The sequence below is a fragment of the Alosa sapidissima genome, chromosome 5 (genome assembly GCF_018492685.1).
Source record: "Alosa sapidissima isolate fAloSap1 chromosome 5, fAloSap1.pri, whole genome shotgun sequence".
Taxonomy (NCBI): Eukaryota; Metazoa; Chordata; class Actinopteri; order Clupeiformes; family Clupeidae; genus Alosa; species Alosa sapidissima.
The window spans coordinates 26,153,539-26,174,225 of NC_055961.1; the positions used below are offsets into that span (position 1 = coordinate 26,153,539).

General features: G+C 41.6%; 3 protein-coding genes across 3 annotated transcripts; 1 reads left to right on the forward strand and 2 right to left on the reverse strand.

Moving 5' to 3' along the window:
• Window positions 1–485: 485 nt before the first annotated feature.
• On the reverse strand, window positions 486–7,264 carry si:ch73-261i21.5 (zona pellucida-like domain-containing protein 1). Its single transcript, XM_042091230.1, has 11 exons — window positions 7,178–7,264; window positions 6,619–6,739; window positions 5,571–5,797; window positions 4,744–4,928; window positions 4,273–4,345; window positions 4,052–4,149; window positions 3,523–3,603; window positions 3,223–3,394; window positions 2,775–2,886; window positions 2,417–2,446; window positions 486–661 (listed from the first exon to the last, which is right to left on the reverse strand). Exons 2-11 carry the CDS (start codon window positions 6,713–6,715, stop codon window positions 495–497), a joined length of 1,242 nt encoding a protein of 413 aa, XP_041947164.1. The 5' UTR covers window positions 6,716–6,739; window positions 7,178–7,264; the 3' UTR covers window positions 486–494.
• A 6,357-nt stretch (window positions 7,265–13,621) lies between these two features.
• LOC121708521 (histone H2A) lies at window positions 13,622–14,540 on the forward strand. Its single transcript, XM_042091237.1, has one exon. The coding sequence runs from the start codon at window positions 13,715–13,717 to the stop codon at window positions 14,099–14,101; it is 387 nt and encodes a 128-aa protein (XP_041947171.1). The 5' UTR covers window positions 13,622–13,714; the 3' UTR covers window positions 14,102–14,540.
• A 1,094-nt stretch (window positions 14,541–15,634) lies between these two features.
• On the reverse strand, window positions 15,635–20,061 carry LOC121708503 (heat shock cognate 70 kDa protein-like). The gene is made up of 9 exons (XM_042091209.1): window positions 19,967–20,061; window positions 18,775–18,984; window positions 18,437–18,642; window positions 18,143–18,295; window positions 17,193–17,748; window positions 16,769–16,971; window positions 16,445–16,643; window positions 16,087–16,319; window positions 15,635–15,987 (listed from the first exon to the last, which is right to left on the reverse strand). The coding sequence occupies exons 2-9, from the start codon at window positions 18,977–18,979 to the stop codon at window positions 15,790–15,792; spliced, it is 1,953 nt and encodes a 650-aa protein (XP_041947143.1). The 5' UTR covers window positions 18,980–18,984; window positions 19,967–20,061; the 3' UTR covers window positions 15,635–15,789.
• Between the last annotated feature and the right edge of the window lie 626 nt (window positions 20,062–20,687).

The following is a 20,687-nucleotide window of genomic DNA, read 5'->3' on the forward strand; positions in this document are numbered from 1 at the left end:
ATTCAGAATACAAAGAAATTTTGGACAACAAAATGGTTCCCTTATATTTTAATAAAAATAGAGAACTATGTAGAAAATAGTACTGCATACCCATACCCTCAAGCTTTTCATGTTTTTGCAATACCACATGAGCGAATAATGAATTACTCTGTGATATATGAACATTTAAAAATACTATATGAAGATTATTTAATTCCTTTAACTTGTGATCATAGATAAATAAGACATGCATTTCATACATACAAGCAGTGTATCATCCCAATAAACCTCAAGAGCGGAAGAGAAAGTGTCTATGCAGGATAATGGCATGCATTGTATTTGATTCAGCACAGATATGCTTGATATGCTTGTATATATTTTATTCTAAATGATCGGCTAGTGGTTTTGTTCCTTGACCTTTACCAGTGTTTTAACCCATGCAGAACTGGGTCTTTGGCAGCGAGCTGGACGAAAGTTGTCGGCTGTCCAGTCAGAGTCCTGTTGTTTCTGTGGATTCAGCCCCCTATGTTGGCCCTCAGAGGCAGCAGGTCGTCCTTGGTCTTCTTAGTGAGACGGACCCAGTAGAAAACAGCTCCCAACGTGGCCATACTCATGACTGCAATCACCGCTGCTGCTACGGCTACTCCCAGTACTGGGCTCTCTTGATGGGACGGATCAGAATCTGAATATAGACACAAATAGATCACCTGCTTTCACCCATCACTCCTGCTTAGCTCCAAAACATAAATGGGTATACTAAGTGATCCAAAATCCAAAACATATCATCAAATGAGGCCATATACAGTACCCTCCAGAATTATTGGCACCTCTGCTAAAGTTGACTAAAAACCGGTATAAAAAAGAATCTGTTGGTGATTTATTGTCATCTCAGAATGAAAAAAATAGGAAAAATACAACCTTGAAGAAAAGCAAATTTATTATTTTTATTATTTGGAGAAAAAGGAAAATCTCATAAAGAAATAAATATTTTTAACAAAAACACGTTGCTCATAATTATTGGCACCCCTGCTTGTAATACCTTCTTAAGCCTCTCTTTGCCAATGAAGAATTGTAATATTCTTCTATGACACCCCATAAAGTTGGAGAATATAAAGCAAGGGATTTAAGACCATTCGTCTTTACAAAATCTCCCCAGATCGTCCAGATTCCTAGGTCCACACTTATGCATTCTCCTCTTTGACTCACCCCACTGTTTTTCTATGGAGTTTAGATCAGGGGACTGAGATGGCAATGTCCGAAGCTTGATTTTGTGTTCAGCAAACCATATTTGTTTTGATCTGGATGTTTGTTTTGGTTCATTGACCTGATGAATGATCCAATTATGACCAACTTTTAGTGTCTTGGCAGAGATTGACAGATTTCCTTTGAAAATGTTGAGGTTTTTCTTGGTGGTTCATGATACCATGCACCTTAATTAGGTTCCCAAAGTCTTTGGGAATAAAAACAGCCCCACAATAGCACAGCCCCTCCACCATAATTCTCATTAGGCATGGGGCTCTTTTCAGTATAGTCATTCTTCTACGTATGCCAAACACACCTAAATTGTTTGTAGCCAAAGAGCGCAATTTTCATTTTATCTGACAATAGACCACACTTCCAGACAAAGTTACTGTACTATTCAGTAAATCCTGCTGTTTACATTGGTAATTAAATGACTGGATAGGCTTTTACCTGGCATGCCCTCTAAATAATCTATTAGAAGTGAGGTCACTTTTGAATACTTTTTTGGGGACTTGGTGACCCCAAGATGATACCTTTGTCTGTAACTCTCCAACAGTGGAATTTTCCATACTGTACGTGGGGCCAAGATAACCATGGGTCTTTGTCCAAGCATGTTTGTCACATGATTAGATGATTAGAACCTTTTAATCATTGTTTTAACTGTAAATATAGGCATTTCTAGTTTTCATAAACATTCTCTGACTTACAAATGTTAACACACTTTCTTTTTATTTAAGTTTAGTGTATTATCTTGTCTTTCCGATGTTGAAAAATGGCTAGAGGATTTAGCCTCTGTAGCCTAGTGAAAAAGAAAGTCATGAACTACTTCTGAAAGTTAACAGACACTCTGATTAATTCAAATAATTTGAAATTAGATAGGAAAATGCTTCTGTTAGGTTTTATATATAAGATTTTTCAGAGGTGCCAATAATTGTGAGCAATGTGTTTTTGTTACTTCTTGATGAGATTTTCCTTTTTCTCAAAATAAATTTGCTTCCCTTCAAGGTTGGATTTTTCCTATTTGTTTTCATTGTGAGATTACAATAAATCACCAACAGATTATTTTTTATACCGGTTTTTAGTCAACTTTAGCAGAGGTGCCAATAATTCTCAAGGGTACTGTATGGCTTTACTGTTTGATGGTTCAATCATACAATCTTTAACTCAATACTTCATAAATGTAAATGATAAATACCTTCAGACACGTGTCCTACAGCCATTTCATCTGAAAGAGAACAAATCAAATGTTATTGTTTGCAAACACAGGTTTAGCGTACTAATGTAGATATTGTATTTATGTAAATGCTTATCAAAGCTTAAAAAGGTGTCATCAATCTGCTGTGTCTCATCTACTGCAATGTCAATCCTGTAATTATTTAGGACTCTACGTTATGTAATGGTTTGATGCATGCATTTTCACTGTTAGGTGAAGCAAAATAGATTAACTATTTAACTTTACTGGCTGTTGAGACAGTTTGGTCCATGCAAGTACTATAAAAGTCAGTTCGATACTTGATACTTGATACTTATAGTTGAATAATTACCCATCTTACCAGTATCGAGTTTAGTGATGATGGGGCCAGAGGTGACTGTGGCCGTGTCGCTCACTGAGGTGCCCTGAGCAGACATGACCTCCCTCTTCCTCCTCGAGTTGCTCGAACAGTTCTGAGAGGCGGGAGGAGACCACAGGTCATGGGCCCTGCCTGTATATCAGGGAGGCTAGGCTTTAAAGCCTTCATCCAAAACCTCAGCTTCCCATTGCTGTGTTCCATTTATCTTAACTAGATGAGCAGGGTGCTGTATCTCTAAATAGCACAATAATAACCAAATAAAATTACAGTAACTAAATAACGGTGTATGTCCACTCATGATAAACAATTCCGACAAAATTCACAAAGCTGAAACCAATTCTAATGCTACACGTTGGGAAAAATGGGATCTCATTAATAGCAGTAGAGCCACCACATCATAAATCAGGTTCAGGTTCAGGAGTTACCATACCTGTTGCAAAGAGCTGCAGTATGTCTTCTCACAGAGCCTAGTCTCACAGTGCAGGTAGAAGGTCGAGACAGTCTTGTTCTTATGCTCCACAAAACGGAAGGCCTCGAAGGAGAACCGTGCTTTCTGCGTATCACCGTTCTGTCTTATCACTGTCTGCCCATCGCGAGTACACCTACAAGCAGAGACTTAGAGACTGTAAAATATGGAATTGGCTCTAGTCACATTTTACGTCTCTCATTTAAGGCCTGCTGTTTTTATCTACAATAAAAGTAAGATTTAGGATTTCACCCAACAACTCACCCAACAAAGAGGTCATAGTAAGTGCTGTTGATTGGATAAGGGCTAGTTGTGGCATAGCATCGATCCAGCAGCACATTAAACCTAAATGAGAAGGAAAGATTGCAGTTGATCCAGTGTCATAACCTCAATGTTCCTATGCTCCAAGCAGTAGTGTGTTCACGCCCACCATCATCTTAATGGAGCAGCTAAATCCACAAGGCCAAAACTGGCATATGGAATTTCACCTTGTGATCCTATCTAAGTTTTTTGGTAGTTATGATATGTTACAATATGATATTGTGTAATTTTCATAGATATTATGGTAAAGGGTGTTATGTAATAATTTTACTGATATGAAATTTTGTTGATACACAGATCCAGTATCATGTTACATATGTTGGATTCCTTCTGTGACATTTTTATATTTTAGTTGGACAAATTAGGCATCATGAAGAATCCTTCTATGAGAACCTTTGACTTGAAGAAAGTTGTCATATCTAGTAGCTATCTGTAAGATATCTATCCTTAACAAAGGTGTCGTATCTAGTACCTTTCAGTGAGATTTGTAGCCTGAACTTCCACAAAGATTCGTGTTTTCAGTGAAAGGCCGCCGTCTGGAACCTGGAGCTGGGATGAGTATTCAGCATCCTTGGAATCATAAACAGTTAATGTGTGAGTTACTCATAAGTACTCTTCAGTATACACAGTAGGCCTATAGTATAGTATAGTATGAATAGAAGTTTTGTGTATGCATGTGATCTGTGGATCTACCCGAAACAGGCGCATGCTTAGAGTACTGATGAAACTTCCATTGTTGTCCTTGATTGCCAGGCTCACGCCCGATCTGTGGTAAAAAAATAAGCTAAAGCTAAGCTACCTTTGATTGGGCATTATATCCTGACAAGTTTATTCATTAAGTACTGAGGACTCGTGTTCATTCACTGTGATGGAGAATGGTTTTAAAGTTCATCAGTTGTTAGCCTGCTGGATATACATGATCTGAAAAGTTCTGGAAAAAAAAGAGAACATAAGCATCTCTGCAGTGAAGTGCAAGAGTTGCATCAGTTTTTCCTCCATTTTCTGAACCTTGAGCAGAACTGATATCCACTGGGGCAACAACTGACATTTGTCACAAAAAATGGCATTTTCATTATCAATTAATCCCATACAGTTACAAATGTATTGCTTATTTTTCTTTATTAGTTCCCATAAGAGAGAGAAAATAAAGACTGACAAACTCACACACTCAATTCTGTGTTGTTCACCAGGTACTGCAATGGGTAGCGGCAAGAGAACAGATACATCATCTCTTTACGGTAGGTAATGGTGCCGGCACTGGGGTCCAGGGAGTTGACAATCCCTGAGATGTTGACAAACTGAATGTTGGAGTAATCTGAGAAGACTCCGGAACCCCGTTCTTGAGTAATCTGTGAGATAGAGAACATTTGTCAGGAACATCATCTGTCAAAAAGACATTCATGTTCTGATTTCACTGCATGCCATGCACAGTCCAGAGGAGGTAAGATACTGGGGGAGAGGTATAAGTATAAGTATATATACTCTTTTGATCCCGTGAGGGAAATTGGTCTGCATTTATCCTAATCCGTGAAACACACTCAGCACACAGTGAGGTGAAGCACACACTAATCCCGGCGCAGTGAGCTGCCTGCAACAACAGCGGCGCTCGGGGAGCAGTGAGGGGTTAGGTGCCTTGCTTAAGGGCACTTCAGCTGTGCCTACTGGTCAGGGTTCGAACCGGCAACCTTCCGGTTACAAGTCCGAAGCGCTAACCAGTAGGCCACGGCTGAGAGAGGGTAGAGAGGGAGAACAAGTCAGAGGAAGGAAGGGATGGAGGGAAGGAGAGAGACAAACAGACAGTTGGAGGATGAGGGTGCGAGAAAGGGAAGGATAGATTAAAAACTAATTGGAGTGTTCCCATATGCACAAAAAAACTGTTCTGAACTCCACTGAAAGGGACCATGTGTGAAAACACTAAAAGATAATGATAATGTACCACTTCTCTCCATGTTTTTACCGTGAGTCTGTACCACATCTCTTCGTGTTTTTACCGTGAGTCTGTTAGAGCACTGAGACACAGCCTGCTCGGTGATGGAGAAGTTGAACTTCAGCACAGGAGGGTCTGCATTTAGATCAGGGGTGCCATAGCAGCTGGGGTTGTTGTACTTAGCGTTGAGTGCCATCAGAGACTCGTTGTATCCTCCATAGTACACGGGACAGAGCAGGATCTGGAGTTCCATCCTCTTGGTACCACACACTACAGAGATATCAGAGTTCTCTGCAGAAAACAATAAACAAAAACAGTGGTAAATATAAACAATTCCACTAATTAATCTCTCTGACTATTGTCAACATATGTCTAAACATTTATATTTACATGCAGTTTATAGCAAATGCATATTTATGTACAGAAATTATTAATAGCAAATACTTTATTCCAAGCAACTTTCAGTATGTAATTAAGACAGTAAAGGAAGATATGCTATTTACATATATATCAGCATGAAACTTCCTTGGGTGTTATTGATTCCTTATCTCAAAAGTTAGATTGTCAAGAAAAAATGACATTCGTGCAACACATGCCTATAGGTTAACTAGATTTCACATACTAACTGCATACGTGTCAGGCGTTTCTAGGGCACAAGTGATCATTTATGCCCTTAAGGCAGAAACGCAGAAGACCATGGACTCATGTTGCTGGGTGGATCCAGCTGTGCTTTCTCAGGTGTGAGGCAGAAGAAAGGTGAGCTGCCTGCTCGCACTAGCCTGGCTAGCGCCACCACTTCTCAATGAGACGTGGTCTGGGAACCAAACGTTCATTTTCTCGTATTTGAAAAAAATGCCCAGATCCGTTTATTGGGTGCCACGGATGTCTATCAAATGCGTCTGTGCATAGCTCATCATCGTCTTGCTTTCTCACCTGTTCTGTGATTGGTTCCCTATCTCAGGCGAAAATTTGCTTCATGGTCTCCAGGCTGCCTTAGCAGCGTGAATCAAATCGCATGCAAGGCAGCATGGGAACACCCAGGCTATGCTCGCACAGTAGTGGGAAAGGAAAGGCACGACGGTAGTGCTGTGACAGCGAGCTCTTCCACTGACCTGGCTCTCGGAACGTGGCCTTAGAGCTGCATATGTTCTGGGCCTCTCCATGAAGGACAAGCAAGGCAAGCTGATACACAAGCAGGGACAGCCACATTGTCCTCACGCTGCAAGGGAAAACCTGCCACAGACATAATCTCACCTTGACCTCATTTCATGTGGAACTCTTAAGACACTGCTCTCAACATTTTCAAATAAGTTAGAACATGTTATAAGTGAAGTGGTCGTGATAAAGTGTCCATAATAACATGCTATTCAAATGTTCTAAATATTTTAACAACTTCAGGGCTGTTTGATTTACTACAAATAAAACTTCTTAACACATTCCTGAGGCCATAATTTGAAACAAAGCTTGTAACCCAGTAATGAACAAATTCATAAAATTAAAAAAGCGTCGAACATAGAAGTCCAGGATTGAGATTTAAAAAGTTTCAATTCAAGAACTGTTTGACTTATTCAACTGAGTTAATGCAAATGTACCTAAACAAGTAAAGAAACAAACAAAAAAATCCCATGATATTCCTATTTTAAATTGATATATTTGACAGAAGAATTGTACCTTAGTGTGCCTTCGGCACCTGCTCCTCTTCTCTTTCTTTGCCTGATGTGGTATGAGGACCCCACCTATTTATACCGGCCTCCTTTCTAAGGACATCCGGAAACACAGTGTTACGGGAGAGTGGGGGGCTGTGCGAAGCCAAGAGAGCAACTTGAATGGATTTATCCGAAATGGTATATGCTGCTGCAGCATCTGATATGTCTGGAAGTGACTGTTTTGCCCTTGGGTTTGGATTTAGTTGGCTGTTTCCTCCCTTCTTTTACCCAGATGTCAATATGACATCAGATCATATTATGGGCAGGCCTATGATGTTACTTTGGTTACTTTGGTAGGAAATCAGATAATTCGTCTTTGTAGATCCAGAGGCTAACAACCCGCTTTATAGAGACGTGCCACTGACATGTACCAATGCCTTAGATGACAAAAGTAAATTCTCAGCAGTAAGTCATTTACTGAAGTCTGTGTTTACTTGGTTAAAAAACACCTTAGGTATAGCCTACCATATTCCACATGCACACACTCTCATATTGAAAGAGAAACATATTTCAATATAGTCATGGACATTTTTATCTTTTCCCCCTTCATCACTAGACAGATCTTTATCACTGTCTAATTGGTACTTGTAAGGAAACCACATAATAGGCTACTATATAATACTGGTAAAGAATCCATTGAATCTTACCAAGGGCAACTGCATTAGTGACATGAACATGAAATACTATGCCATTTATGTTCAAGCACATGTGTTATAAGCTTATCTCTAGGGCCTAGGTGTAGGATCTTCATCTGGAAAATAGATCTGTCCAACGACACTGCCGTAAGATTCCATAAGAATGGAATCACTTCTGTACCAACAGCTCTCATGTCACCACTCAAACACTGAAGACACCTCACAACATGGGCTTAAACAATAGACTGTGTCATCTCGCAAGCCCCTGCTGTACAGTTCTGTGCGGCTGTATCACACCAGTGATATTCCATCGCTCATAACTGTTCATGGTTCAGGCACGCAAGATATGGCCGTTCAGTGGGACTTGATAGCACCTGAACTTCTCATGGCTCTGTTTTTAATTTTCTTCATTAAAGGGAGAAAGAAGACTGGACTTACATTAATAAACAAATATTCATGCTGCCTTCTTGTTATCCAGATTTGATGGATAGTTAGGGCCTATTGACATAAAACAAAAAAAAATTGACCCCCCCCCCCCCCCCCCCCCCTGCCAGATATCAGTTTGTTGCCTCAAGGCAACAATGTGCCACAATGGTAGTAAAACGCCTAGCTTTTCTATATATGGCTGTGTTGTGAAACTGATAAAAAAAAACACAGATTAATGCAAAATTTATGGAAAAAGTTCATTTATTCATTCAGTTTATTCAGCTTTCACTAAAACAAGTGAATTCTAACTTTTATCATGTCACAGAAAACAACGACCAGCTGATTGTAAGTGTGCTTGCACAAACAAGTGTGTGTATCATTTGTGGATGAGCAATAGTATGCCTATTCTTATTTTTGTATGTATGTACCGGTATGATTTGTTTCAACATCTCTTTTTGAAATGCTGATATCTATTCAGTGTGGAACCGCAGAAAGCAGTTGCTTGATGCTGTGAAGCAGAGATGGACATTACATTTCTGGCACTTTACTTTCGGAGTACCACTGCATCCTGGGATCTTGCATCGGCCATTCTTCCACGTCATCACCATCCAGTGGGCTGTGGCATCCAGACGTACATTGACAACTGGGATGGGTGCAGTTTGGCCTCTTTTCTTTTCTGCCTCATATTCTGCAGCAACAGAGGAACTGGCAGTCACCATTGCCATGTCCAAGAAGTGGAACATGAGGCGATGATACCATTTCTTGGAACGGACTTTTGTTCTGTAGAGAGCTATGAGTGAATCAAGGAGGTCCACTCCACCCATGTTCTTATTGTATTCACTCACAACAGCAGGACAGGGAACTTTGAGGAAGACCTTTTTCTTGCGATCCCATCTCTGAACCTCAGGCAATGGGGATGCTCCGATGTAATTGCTCAACAGTGTAACTGAGCGGTTATCAAACCACCGCACAACATTCAGGGTGGTTTCACCAACAACAGCTGACTTCTGGTCACAAGACCCATGTCCTGTTTCCTTTAGTTCAGAATCCGACTCAGGTTTGCCCCAGGTAGCCTGTTGCCGCAAACAGTTCCAGTGCAGGGGATTCCCTGCTCAGCGAGTGTCAGAACAAGGGGTACGCTGGTGAACTAATTGTCAAAGAAGAGCTTATAATTCTGGTGCACAGGCACAGGTTGGGCCAGGCGGAGGACCACATTCCCACTTGCTCCAATATCCCTCAGTGTAGGGGGCTGTATAACTTTCCCAGTGTACACCTCAAAGTTGTGAGGGAGACCATCAGAACCAGCTAAAACAAAAATTTTGTAGCCCCACTTCTTTGTTTTTTTTTGGCAGGTATTGCTTTAATTTACTCTTCCCTTTGAATGGCACCATCTGCTCATCCACCGCCAGCTTCTCAACCATGGGAATGGACATCAGCTTTAAGGTCAGGTGATCCACCAGTGGCCGCACCTTGTAGAGTGGGTCTTCATTTTGCCTGTTATTGTTGCTGAAATGGAGGAACTTTTTGATGATCTCCCATCTATTCAATGACATAGTGTCGACTACTTGGGACACTCTGCTCGACTTGCTCCAATACATGCGGGTGCCTGGCAATCCAAACAAGGACATATACAACACAGTGCCTAGGAACTGCTCAAGTTCAGAGGTTTTAAGGTTCAGGGGCTTATTTGGATCACATTGCATAGCGTAAAGATTGGACTGATCGACAATCACATCAAGGATGTCCTCAGAAAAGAAGATCTTGAAGTATTCAAGAGGTGACATGAGGTCATTTGGCCTTGGCAGGTTGCCTTGCCATTCTGGGTAAGCAATGGGATTGGGATTGTAGAGAGTTCTCCAACGGGGTAAGATTGGACCATCATCTTCAACAACTTCATCAGGTTGCTCTTCCTCAACCGGTGCAGGCTCAGGATCAAGGCCATCTCCTTAAATCAATAGGAAAAAGTGTCAAACCTAACTTCACTACCGACACCGCTTCAAAGCAATGAACACATATAATCCCTTATAAATACTTACACACTCACAAATGCATGCGCAGTCGCGCACACAAACACCACATAACTCACTGACCCTTGACTGACCCCTGATCTGCTAACTGTTTCAAACCTGTTTCTGGAGTCCATTCTTCCTCACTGTCATTCTCCTAAATTTCACTGCCCTCAGGAATGACCCTAACTGCACAAGGCAGCCTTTCTCCCATAAAAAGTGTTTTGCATCCATTTCCTGTAAGTTAATTCCAGTTTCTGGTAATACATGAACAATAACAATCTTGGCTAAATTCAGAAATAGATCTATGTAAATATCTATCTGCTATATCTATCTATCTATCTATCTATCTATCTATCTATCTATCTATCTATCTGTCTATCTGTCTGTTTATTTATTTATTTATTTATTTATTGTTGCATCTGTATATGTGAGGATATCTAAAACATGAGTTATAAAGACCAGAATTAAGAAGCACCATTTATCTTCATTTGTCTGAAAATCTATTCCCTGGCTGCATATTGTTGCCCTCAGGCAACGAAGGAAAAATAGCTGATTTAATACATTAATTTTATAAATATATGTTTTCAGACAACAAAAAATGCGTCTTTATGTGTTTATACACATGCAAATATTTTTTTAATTGAAGATATTTCATATTAAACATGTTTAAATATGTTTTATATCTTACCTCTAGTCAGTGCTGCATACCATGCGGCTGCACTTCCTGGAAAGACTGTCCCACCCCCTGGTCAAGGGTCAAACCCCCTTTTCCCCATAATTTTATTGGATAGGAACATGTCTTGTGTTGATGTAATGAAAGAAATGTAAAAAAAAAAATTAAAGGGCCAATGCATTCACTCAAAAAGTGGTTTGTTGCTGAGGGCAACTAGCCTGGCTAGCGCCACCACTTCTCAATGAGACGTGGTCTGGGAACCAAACGTTCATTTTCTCGTATTTGAAAAAAAATGCCCAGATCCGTTTATTGGGTGCCACAGATGTCTATCAAATGCGTCTGTGCATAGCTCATCATCGTCTTGCTTTCCCACCTGTTCTGTGATTGGTTCCCTATCTCAGGCGAAAATTTGCTCCATGGTCTCCAGGCTGCCTTAGCAGCGTGAATCAAATCGCGTGCAAGGCAGCATGGGAACACCCAGGCTAGAGGGCAACACCATGCCATAGAGGGTTAAAACAGAGCACTGTGACATCCGTGTCTAATTTATTAAACTTTGGAACCACGACTCCATCCATAAACTTCAACCACGACTCCATTGTGAGTTTTGACAGTGATTGACAGGTGATGGCGGGTGGCATGTGACAGGTTGGGTCGAACCATCCTGGGGGGGACTCTGGGTTTTAAGGATAATGAAATTGAAAGGCCTACTGAAATATACTTTTTATCAACTTATATTTTCCTGAAATATTTATTAAATAATTGTTTTTAAAGTATTTTTGCAAAGAATTCTACTTTTTAAATCTATGTATATTTTAACCATAAGCTGTTTTTAGGGCATTTCCACTACCTTTATTCATAAGGATTTATTCTGGTCATTGAACGGTTGCGGAGCAATGTAACAGAAAAGAAAGGGTGTGTTTTTTGACGCACTTTGCGTCAATCGGGTTCTAAGGGTTAAAATCTCAAAAACCCCTGGAGTGCCTTGACGTACCCCCAGGGGTACACGTACCCCCATTTGAGAACCACTGGGCTGTAGCATCAAACATTTTTACATTTTCATTTTTTTGAGGCTTAGGACCTTTCTGTAATGATATGTTGACATGAAGATAAAACATTTGAACAAATAGAAGTGGAAGTTGGATAACTTTCCATAATTACCTCTGATTGAATATCCTATCTTTTATCCAGATTTTCAGGTCAGATTGAATGCTGAAATGGCGCACACAATGTGAAACTTTGATACTGTTTCTGCATCCCATTGGAATGTTCCATTCGGTTTTGTTTTCATCTCCTGAGGGTAGGGAGTACTTTAATAATCTGCTTAGACATGATTAAGCCTTGTCCTGTATTGTATCTTTTAGTAACACTATCTCAAGGGCGCGGGAAGGGGGAAAGGGGATCGTCGGACATCCATTATTTTTGTTATTCAGCACCCCTTGTCAAAAATAGGTTCCCGCGCGCCTGCACTACCTTCTTTAAAAATCACAGGGAACAACTTCTTTTTGTTAAGTACAATTGCCCTGATTTCAAAGACATCCGAGTGTAGAAACATATCCACAATCAGATCACAGGTAGCCTTTCTTTGACTCTTTGACAGGAAAATGCATGCGTGTTGAAGTAATGTGCATGTGTCCGCCTCATAATCGAGCTAAAAGGAAAAGGGTGTAGATATGCAGATTATCCAAACGCCCACTCGGGTTGTACAACACAACATGATTTTTTTTAATACGAATTGTTCCGATACAGTGGACGGAATATTCTGTTGCCAAGCACTCTACTGGCAGATGACACCTGTCACATTTTGCATCAAGGTAACACTGGGTTACTCTTTGAAGTGGGAGCGGCTCCTCCCAAGCGGGGCACTACAAATGATGAGACACGTACACTTCCTTTTCCCAGTGGTGTATTGGCTGAATATGATTTGACACATGCAACAGAAGCTACTGCAATTATATAACGCCTTTTGTCCATTTGTCAGGAACAGAGTAAGGCAGGTAACACCATAAATCACAAACAGCTCAAATCTTCCTGCAGAAAATAAATCTTGCGCTCCTTGTCTTTGGCCGTTTCACTTGGAGCTTGTGTACTTCGTCACGGCTTTGGTACCTTCGGAAACGGCGTGCCTGGCCAACTCCCCGGGCAGAAGCAAGCGCACAGGAGTCTGAATTTCTCGGGATGTGATTGTCGAGCGCTTGTTGTAGTGGGCAAGACGTGACGCTTCGCCAGCAATTCGCTCGAAGATGTCATTAACAAAAGAATTCATTATGCCCATTGCTTTGGAGGAGATGTGTTATCCGGTATCTGGATGGACCTGCTTTAACACTTTTTACACATATATTGCATAGCTCTCTTTCCTTGTTTTGCGGCGCTTCTTATCTCCCTTCTTCTGTGTCTTGGTAACGGCCTTTTTGGATCCCTTTTTGGGGGCAGGTGGGGACTTTGCTGGATCTGGCATAGCTTAACTTTGTCGTATTCAACACAAACTGAAGCTCAGTCTCTGTACATGCCACAAATATTTATAGTGCTATCATGTAAATGTAGCTAAACAAAACATGCTTTGCCATTGGTCATTGGTTTAACGTCATATGCGTAACATTCTATCATTGGTGAAAACTGTGCAATGCAAAATGACCAATCAGAGAAATCCTAGCGGTATATATACCAATCCCAGTTTACATCATTGTTGAATGGCTGTGGAGAGTCTGGGTGAGAATATACACTGTATGATCAAAAAATAACCGTAGATTACAGTAACCGCAATGTCCGGGAGAGGCAAAACAGGAGGGAAAGCGCGCGCTAAGGCTAAATCACGGTCGTCAAGAGCTGGTTTACAGTTCCCTGTAGGACGAGTTCACAGACTTCTTCGCAAGGGTAACTACGCCGAACGCGTTGGCGCTGGAGCTCCAGTATATCTGGCAGCTGTACTGGAATATCTGACAGCTGAGATCCTGGAATTGGCAGGCAACGCCGCCAGAGACAACAAGAAAACAAGGATCATTCCGCGCCACCTGCAACTAGCTGTGCGCAACGACGAAGAACTTAACAAACTCCTTGGTGGTGTGACCATTGCTCAAGGAGGAGTACTGCCAAATATCCAGGCCGTGCTTTTGCCTAAGAAAACGGAGAAGCCAGCAAAAAGCAAATGATCACAAGTACCGTGGGCATGAAAGCCCAGCGCCTCTGAGAGAAGACACTAGTCATCAGTCTCTCATAAAGAACATTTCCTACAACGCTGTTATGGGTTGAAAAACGTTTTGTGTGATTTGAAAATTGTGTAAGTTCATTTTCGTTAGCTCAAACTCAGAAGTGAAATGGTAGCAGTTCTGCGGGCCCATTTGACGCACTCCATGAACAGGACCAAAGAGGTATGGAGCACAACACGACGACGAACAGCCATTTTGGACCTCTGTGGATTGTAAAATGGGATTCTTGCCCTTAACTTGTCACTACCCAGTCAGTGACCGACAGTTTGGACACAGCGTATGGCTATAAGCAGATGTCAGATAGATTTTATTTTTGCTTTATTCGTCGTGCTGAACTGTGGGGAATTGTGTTTTCAATAAATGTTTTGTTAAGGTGTTTTAAGCCCTGGCGTCTTACTGCGCTCACAAAGTAACAGCACACGATCATTTAAAACTTTTCCGCATAGGCAGACAAGAAACGTCAACATAATATAGGCTACCAATGAAATGCTATGGGAATAGTCTGACACTCAGAGGACAGTTTTTGACATTGCAGGTCTGTGGAGATATGGCTGTCCGTCTCCAATATATAATAACGAGGTGACAATTTAAATAGATACGCACCAGTGTTTCCCATACATTGACTTATTTGTGGCGGCCCACCACAATATCAACATTGACCACCACACAATGATTTTCCAAGTTGTACTAAATTGTGCTTAAATCTGGTTAGCATCATAGGACGCTGCGCTAATTTGTTAAAAACTGTTGCATTCACGTTAATTCTGTTAAACTGCCACCACAAATAGAATTAAATTCTGTGGGAAACACTGCGCATATATTTAAACCTATACGTAGGCCTACTGTTTCAAGTTGCTATTTTCTCTCCTAGGATTAATCATATTCTGCATGTAGTTATCATAATATGGTTCGTGTAGAACTCGAGATGCAGGATATATTGGGTAAGGTTGAGACATATCAGTCAAAGGCTAGACGGTTTTAACCATTATAAGGCAATGGAAATTCATCAATCATAAAAGTTGTGACTAATCAGTAAAATCTACAGTGACTTTTCATTAATAATGAGGCAGAGCTATGACAACAATAAAAAGTTCAGTGGGCCAAAAGGGAACTGGTGTGGTGTCCCTTATTTCATTACATGCACACCATAGTGTGTCCCACACCAATTAATGTGCAATTGCAATATGATACATTGTGAAGTAACAGAATCTTAGCCCCATATTTTTTTAATGTCACACTATCAGTGGGTTATTACTTATCTGTTACTAATTTATTCATCTGCATTTAGTACAGATTATGTTAGCAAGGACAATGTAGAAAAAAGTGGTTGCGGTGTAAACATCTGTGGTTCTAACTGAGGCTGTTTAGAGAATAAATCTATATATTATAAAAGTATTTTGCCCAATCTAAAACAGACCTGAATGAATATCCACACTACACTTTTGTTTTGAAAAAGACAAAACAGACTCAAATCAGTGTTGTTGGGGCAGATTTTTAATTGTCTAGGACTCAGTTAGGCCCAGTGTGTGTGTACAGTATTAGTCACTTCCAACATGGCATGACCAAGTATTTATCTGACATCGGATATACTCTTAAAGTGTTTTGGGATACAGAGTATTGGCCTTTTCTGTTTAGTCAACCTCCTCAATGGTTGGTCCAGAGGATGCACCACCGCCTGGCGCAGCACCGGCTCCAGGGAAGCCACCTGGCATTCCACCGGGCATCCCTCCTGGCATCCCACCGGCACTCTGGTACAGCTTGGTGATGATGGGGTTGCACACCTTCTCCAGCTCCTGTTGTTGATGTTCGTACTCATCCCTCTCAGCAGTCTGGAAGGGTTTAAAGGTTAAAGATTAAAGTGTGCTACTTACTCTAAGCTGGATAATTGAAAACATTGAAAAAGCTGACATGATAACTGTATTGCTTACCTGGTTCTTGTCAAGCCAGCTGATGACCTCATTGCACTTTTCAAGAATCTTCTGCTTGTCCTCGTCGCTGATCTTGCCCTGCAGCTTCTCATCCTCCACGGTGGACTTCATGTTGAAGGCGTACGACTCCAGGGAGTTCTTAGAGGACACCTTGTCACGCTGGACATCATCCTCAGCCTTGTATTTTTCAGCTTCCTGGACCATGCGCTCGATGTCCTCCTTGCTGAGACGACCTGATCAGATGTTGACATAGTAGGTTAATAGGAAGCCGAGGAATGGAGGTAAGGTCATTTCATGATGTAAAGAAGCACCTCAGCATTGCAGTGTGTAGTACAGCATGAAGAAAATAAAAAATCACCTTTGTCATTGGTGATGGTAATCTTGTTTTCCTTGCCAGTGCTCTTGTCAACAGCAGAGACATTCATGATGCCGTTGGCATCAATGTCAAATGTCACCTCAATCTGGGGAACACCACGGGGAGCTGGAGGGATGCCGGTCAACTCGAACTTGCCCAGCAGGTTGTTGTCCTTGGTCATGGCACGCTCACCTTCGTATACCTGTGAAGATGACAAAGATTATTCATTAGTAGCTGACATCTTACAGTCTGACAGCTAGGTTAGCGTAATGGGTGCCAGCTGGCATTGCTGTGCATGTGGAAGGTTAGTAAACTATTTCCACTGACCTGAATGAGCACACCAGGCTGGTTGTCGGAGTAAGTGGTGAAGGTCTGGGTCTGCTTGGTCGGAATGGTGGTGTTGCGCTTGATCAGCACAGTCATGACGCCACCAGCGGTCTCGATACCCAGAGACAGTGGAGTGACGTCCAGAAGTAGCAAGTCCTGGACATTTTCTGATTTGTCACCAGAGAGGATGGCAGCCTGGACAGCTGAAAAGGAGAGAAAGAAAATTGTTTTATCAATCTAGCCCACCACTAATGTATTAAGACAGAGCAGCAGATTCTCGCTCAGACATCCAAGGAAGGTGCTTGTGCCATCTTTGGTTTTTCAACCTCTGGTGGAAACTGCGAATGGCTGGACATCAACTTCATCACAGCGTTACTGATACTAAACTATGCCTAGTATATATATATATATATAACACACTTACCAGCACCGTAAGCAACAGCCTCGTCAGGGTTGATGCTCTTGTTGAGTTCCTTGCCATTGAAGAAATCTTGCAGAAGTTTCTGGATCTTAGGGATACGGGTGGAACCACCGACGAGGACGATGTCGTGGATTGCGGACTTGTCCATTTTGGCGTCACGGAGGGACTTCTCAACTGGGTCCAAAGTGCCACGGAAGAGGTCAGCGTTGAGCTCCTCGAAACGAGCTCTGGTGATGGAGGTGTAGAAGTCGATGCCCTCGTACAGGGAGTCGATTTCAATGCTGGCCTGAGTGCTTGATGACAGGGTGCGCTTAGCTCTCTCACAGGCGGTGCGGAGACGGCGGACGGCTCTCTTGTTGTCGCTGATGTCTTTCTTGTATTTACGCTTGAACTCAGCAATGAAGTGGTTGACCATGCGGTTGTCGAAGTCCTCGCCTCCCAAGTGAGTGTCTCCAGCTGTAGATTTGACTTCAAAGATTCCGTCCTCAATGGTCAGGATGGACACGTCAAAAGTGCCACCACCAAGATCGAAGATGAGGACGTTCCTTTCAGCACCAACCTGATGCAAATTAAGAACATTTTGATCACATTATCTTCTAAAGCAATCACCTAAAAGAAACAGCTGACTAAAATAAGTGAAGATACTATACGCCGGCATCCACTATAGGCAATCTGCATTTCAATCAATGTAGGCATCCTCTTTTCTCTTCAATGTGTACTGCTGACACAAAGTAATTACCACAGAGGGCTGCCAGTTTCTTAGGAAATCTAATGGCTAATCTAATCAAAGTAGTTAATCCACACTGACATACAAATTATGCTTATGCAAGAGTATTTATATTCACGATAGCTATCACAATGTAATGATGGCTAACAAAGGCATTTTTCCATTTTTCCAAATCTCAAATTTAATTATCAGAATTGTGACAAATAAGAATTGGCAGAAATGTCACCTTCTTGTCGAGTCCATACGCAATAGCTGCAGCTGTGGGTTCATTGATGATACGGAGCACGTTGAGGCCTGAGATGGTTCCGGCATCCTTGGTAGCCTGACGCTGCGAGTCATTGAAGTAGGCTGGGACCGTAATGACAGCATTGGACACGGACTGCAAAGCAAACAAGTTTGGACAATCAGAAAAAAGACCAGGTTTGAGTGGTAGGAAAGAAATACTGGTTACTGGTAAGAAATACTGATACTGGTAAGAAATATATGTAATACAGTTGTGATGTGGTCACCTACGACTCACTTTTCCCAGGTAAGCTTCAGCAATCTCCTTCATCTTGACCAAGACCATGGAGGAGATCTCCTCAGGGTAGAAACTCTTCGTCTCACCCTTGTACTCCACCTGAACCTTGGGACGGCTGCTGTCACTGATGACGGTGAAGGGCCAGTGCTTCATGTCAGACTGGACAACTGTATCTTCAAACCTCCTGCCAATTAAACGTTTGGCATCTGAGAGAGAAAATGGACACGCAGAGAAAGAAATTAATTCATGTGAAATAGTAAGTCAATAAAAGCTTTCTTGTAGTAAGTAGAAAACATCCTGTGACTAATGGACAATATAAAGTATAACATCACTCTTACCAAAGACTGTGTTTGTGGGGTTCATGGCCACCTGGTTCTTGGCAGCATCTCCAATGAGACGCTCCGAATCAGTGAAGGCAACATAACTGGGGGTGGTCCTGTTGCCCTGGTCGTTGGCAATGATTTCAACTTTGCCATGTTGGAAAACCCCCACACAGGAGTATGTGGTCCCAAGATCAATGCCTACTGCAGTTCCCTTGGACATGGTTTCTGTTCCAAGTAAAAAGGGAAGTCATAGGAAAGTTATAGTAATTGATAGGAATTAGACCTACATATGTAGACACTGTTTAACATATCGGTCACAACGGAAACGGACATTATAATCACATAGCATGTTTATTTTTTCTTCAACTGTCTTGTTGCAGGTCATAGCAACTTTATCAAAGCACAGCAGAAAACATACTGTCAAGTGTCCAATATTGATGTGCACACAATTCTATTTGCTCGAGAGTGTAGCTTGCTGTTGTTTTAACAGTTTCAAATATCCTTAATTACCTTAAACTAGGTCAGTTAGCATGAAATATTAACCGAGGAATAACCAGACCTGGATAGTGCTTATTTAAGGTAATAATATATGTATCACACTGAAGCTCAAGGGGCGGTGTTAAGAGGGACAAAATATTCCTTATGCATCATTTTTTATATTTATCTCGCAGATACAGTTTAGCCTATATTGCCCATTGGAATATAGCAATCAACACCATGGCATCAGATGTAGGTTATCGCGTGTGTTTCGAGCGATAATGCGATTTGTCATGGATGTTCCCATGCCATCTGGAAATGAACGTCTGTACCCTCCCCCAACTGCGCTTCTGAAGGACAAAAACGCTCACTGCGGTATGGCTTGCGCTCTGCCTACATCTGAACGTCATCGGCTACCGGCACCGGCCATTTGGTTGTAGCCGACTGACTGCAGTGCTACACAGCATCTTGATAGCTTGACAGACATAACATGTCTCGGCCATTTCAAAGCCGACCCATTGCACAAATAAATTACATTCGATATCTGGTTCCAGCAAGCTATTTTCCAACGGATTCACTTAACCAAAACAAAGTAGTAAACTGTGATAATGACCCTACAAAATGACCCGACTTGTAAACTCTTCAGGGAATAATTACAGAGGCAACCTATTACTATTAGTATGCAATTATATAAAGAAAGGGCAATATGATGGTCACAAAAATGTTTTACCTGTATTTGGGATGCTGCCTCTGCTAAGAGAACCGTTCGCTGTCTCCGACACTGCAGTAGAGCGAGCGGTCGTTGAAATAGTCTCTTCCGGATCTCCGCACTCTGCTGTAAACCAATCAAATTCCTCGCTGTAAAGAAGACTCCTCTCTGCACCTGTCAGAGGAAATGTACAAGCATTCGAGCATTTTCCAACGGGGTCTTTAAAATCCCACTGCACAACTAACATATATTTCGTGGTCTAATGGCAGTGAGCCCATTATGGTGCGCTCTATTCTACAAATAATAATATTTTTTTAAGGGTTGGATAAAGAGGTCATGCAGAGATTACACCAAAATAGCCCAAGAATATTCTAGAAATGTCTTCCATTTAATTCCAGTTTACGCTGGGTCTTTGATCTACATAACCAGTGTGGAATAGAAAGATATTCTTGTATGTGTGACTAACTCATCGAATAGCGTTGTAGGCTTTCAATATGTTTTTCAATAATTATTGATGGCAGTAAGAATAATGACGATGATGGAAATTATTTATGTCCAGTCGTGACAATAGGCCAATAGCAGAAGTGACACGGGATATACTCTTAAAGTGTTTTGGGATACAGAGTATTGGCCTTTTCTGTTTAGTCAACCTCCTCAATGTTGGTCCAGAGGATGCACCACCGCCTGGCGCGGCACCGGCTCCAGGGAAGCCGCCTGGCATTCCACCGGGCATCCCTCCTGG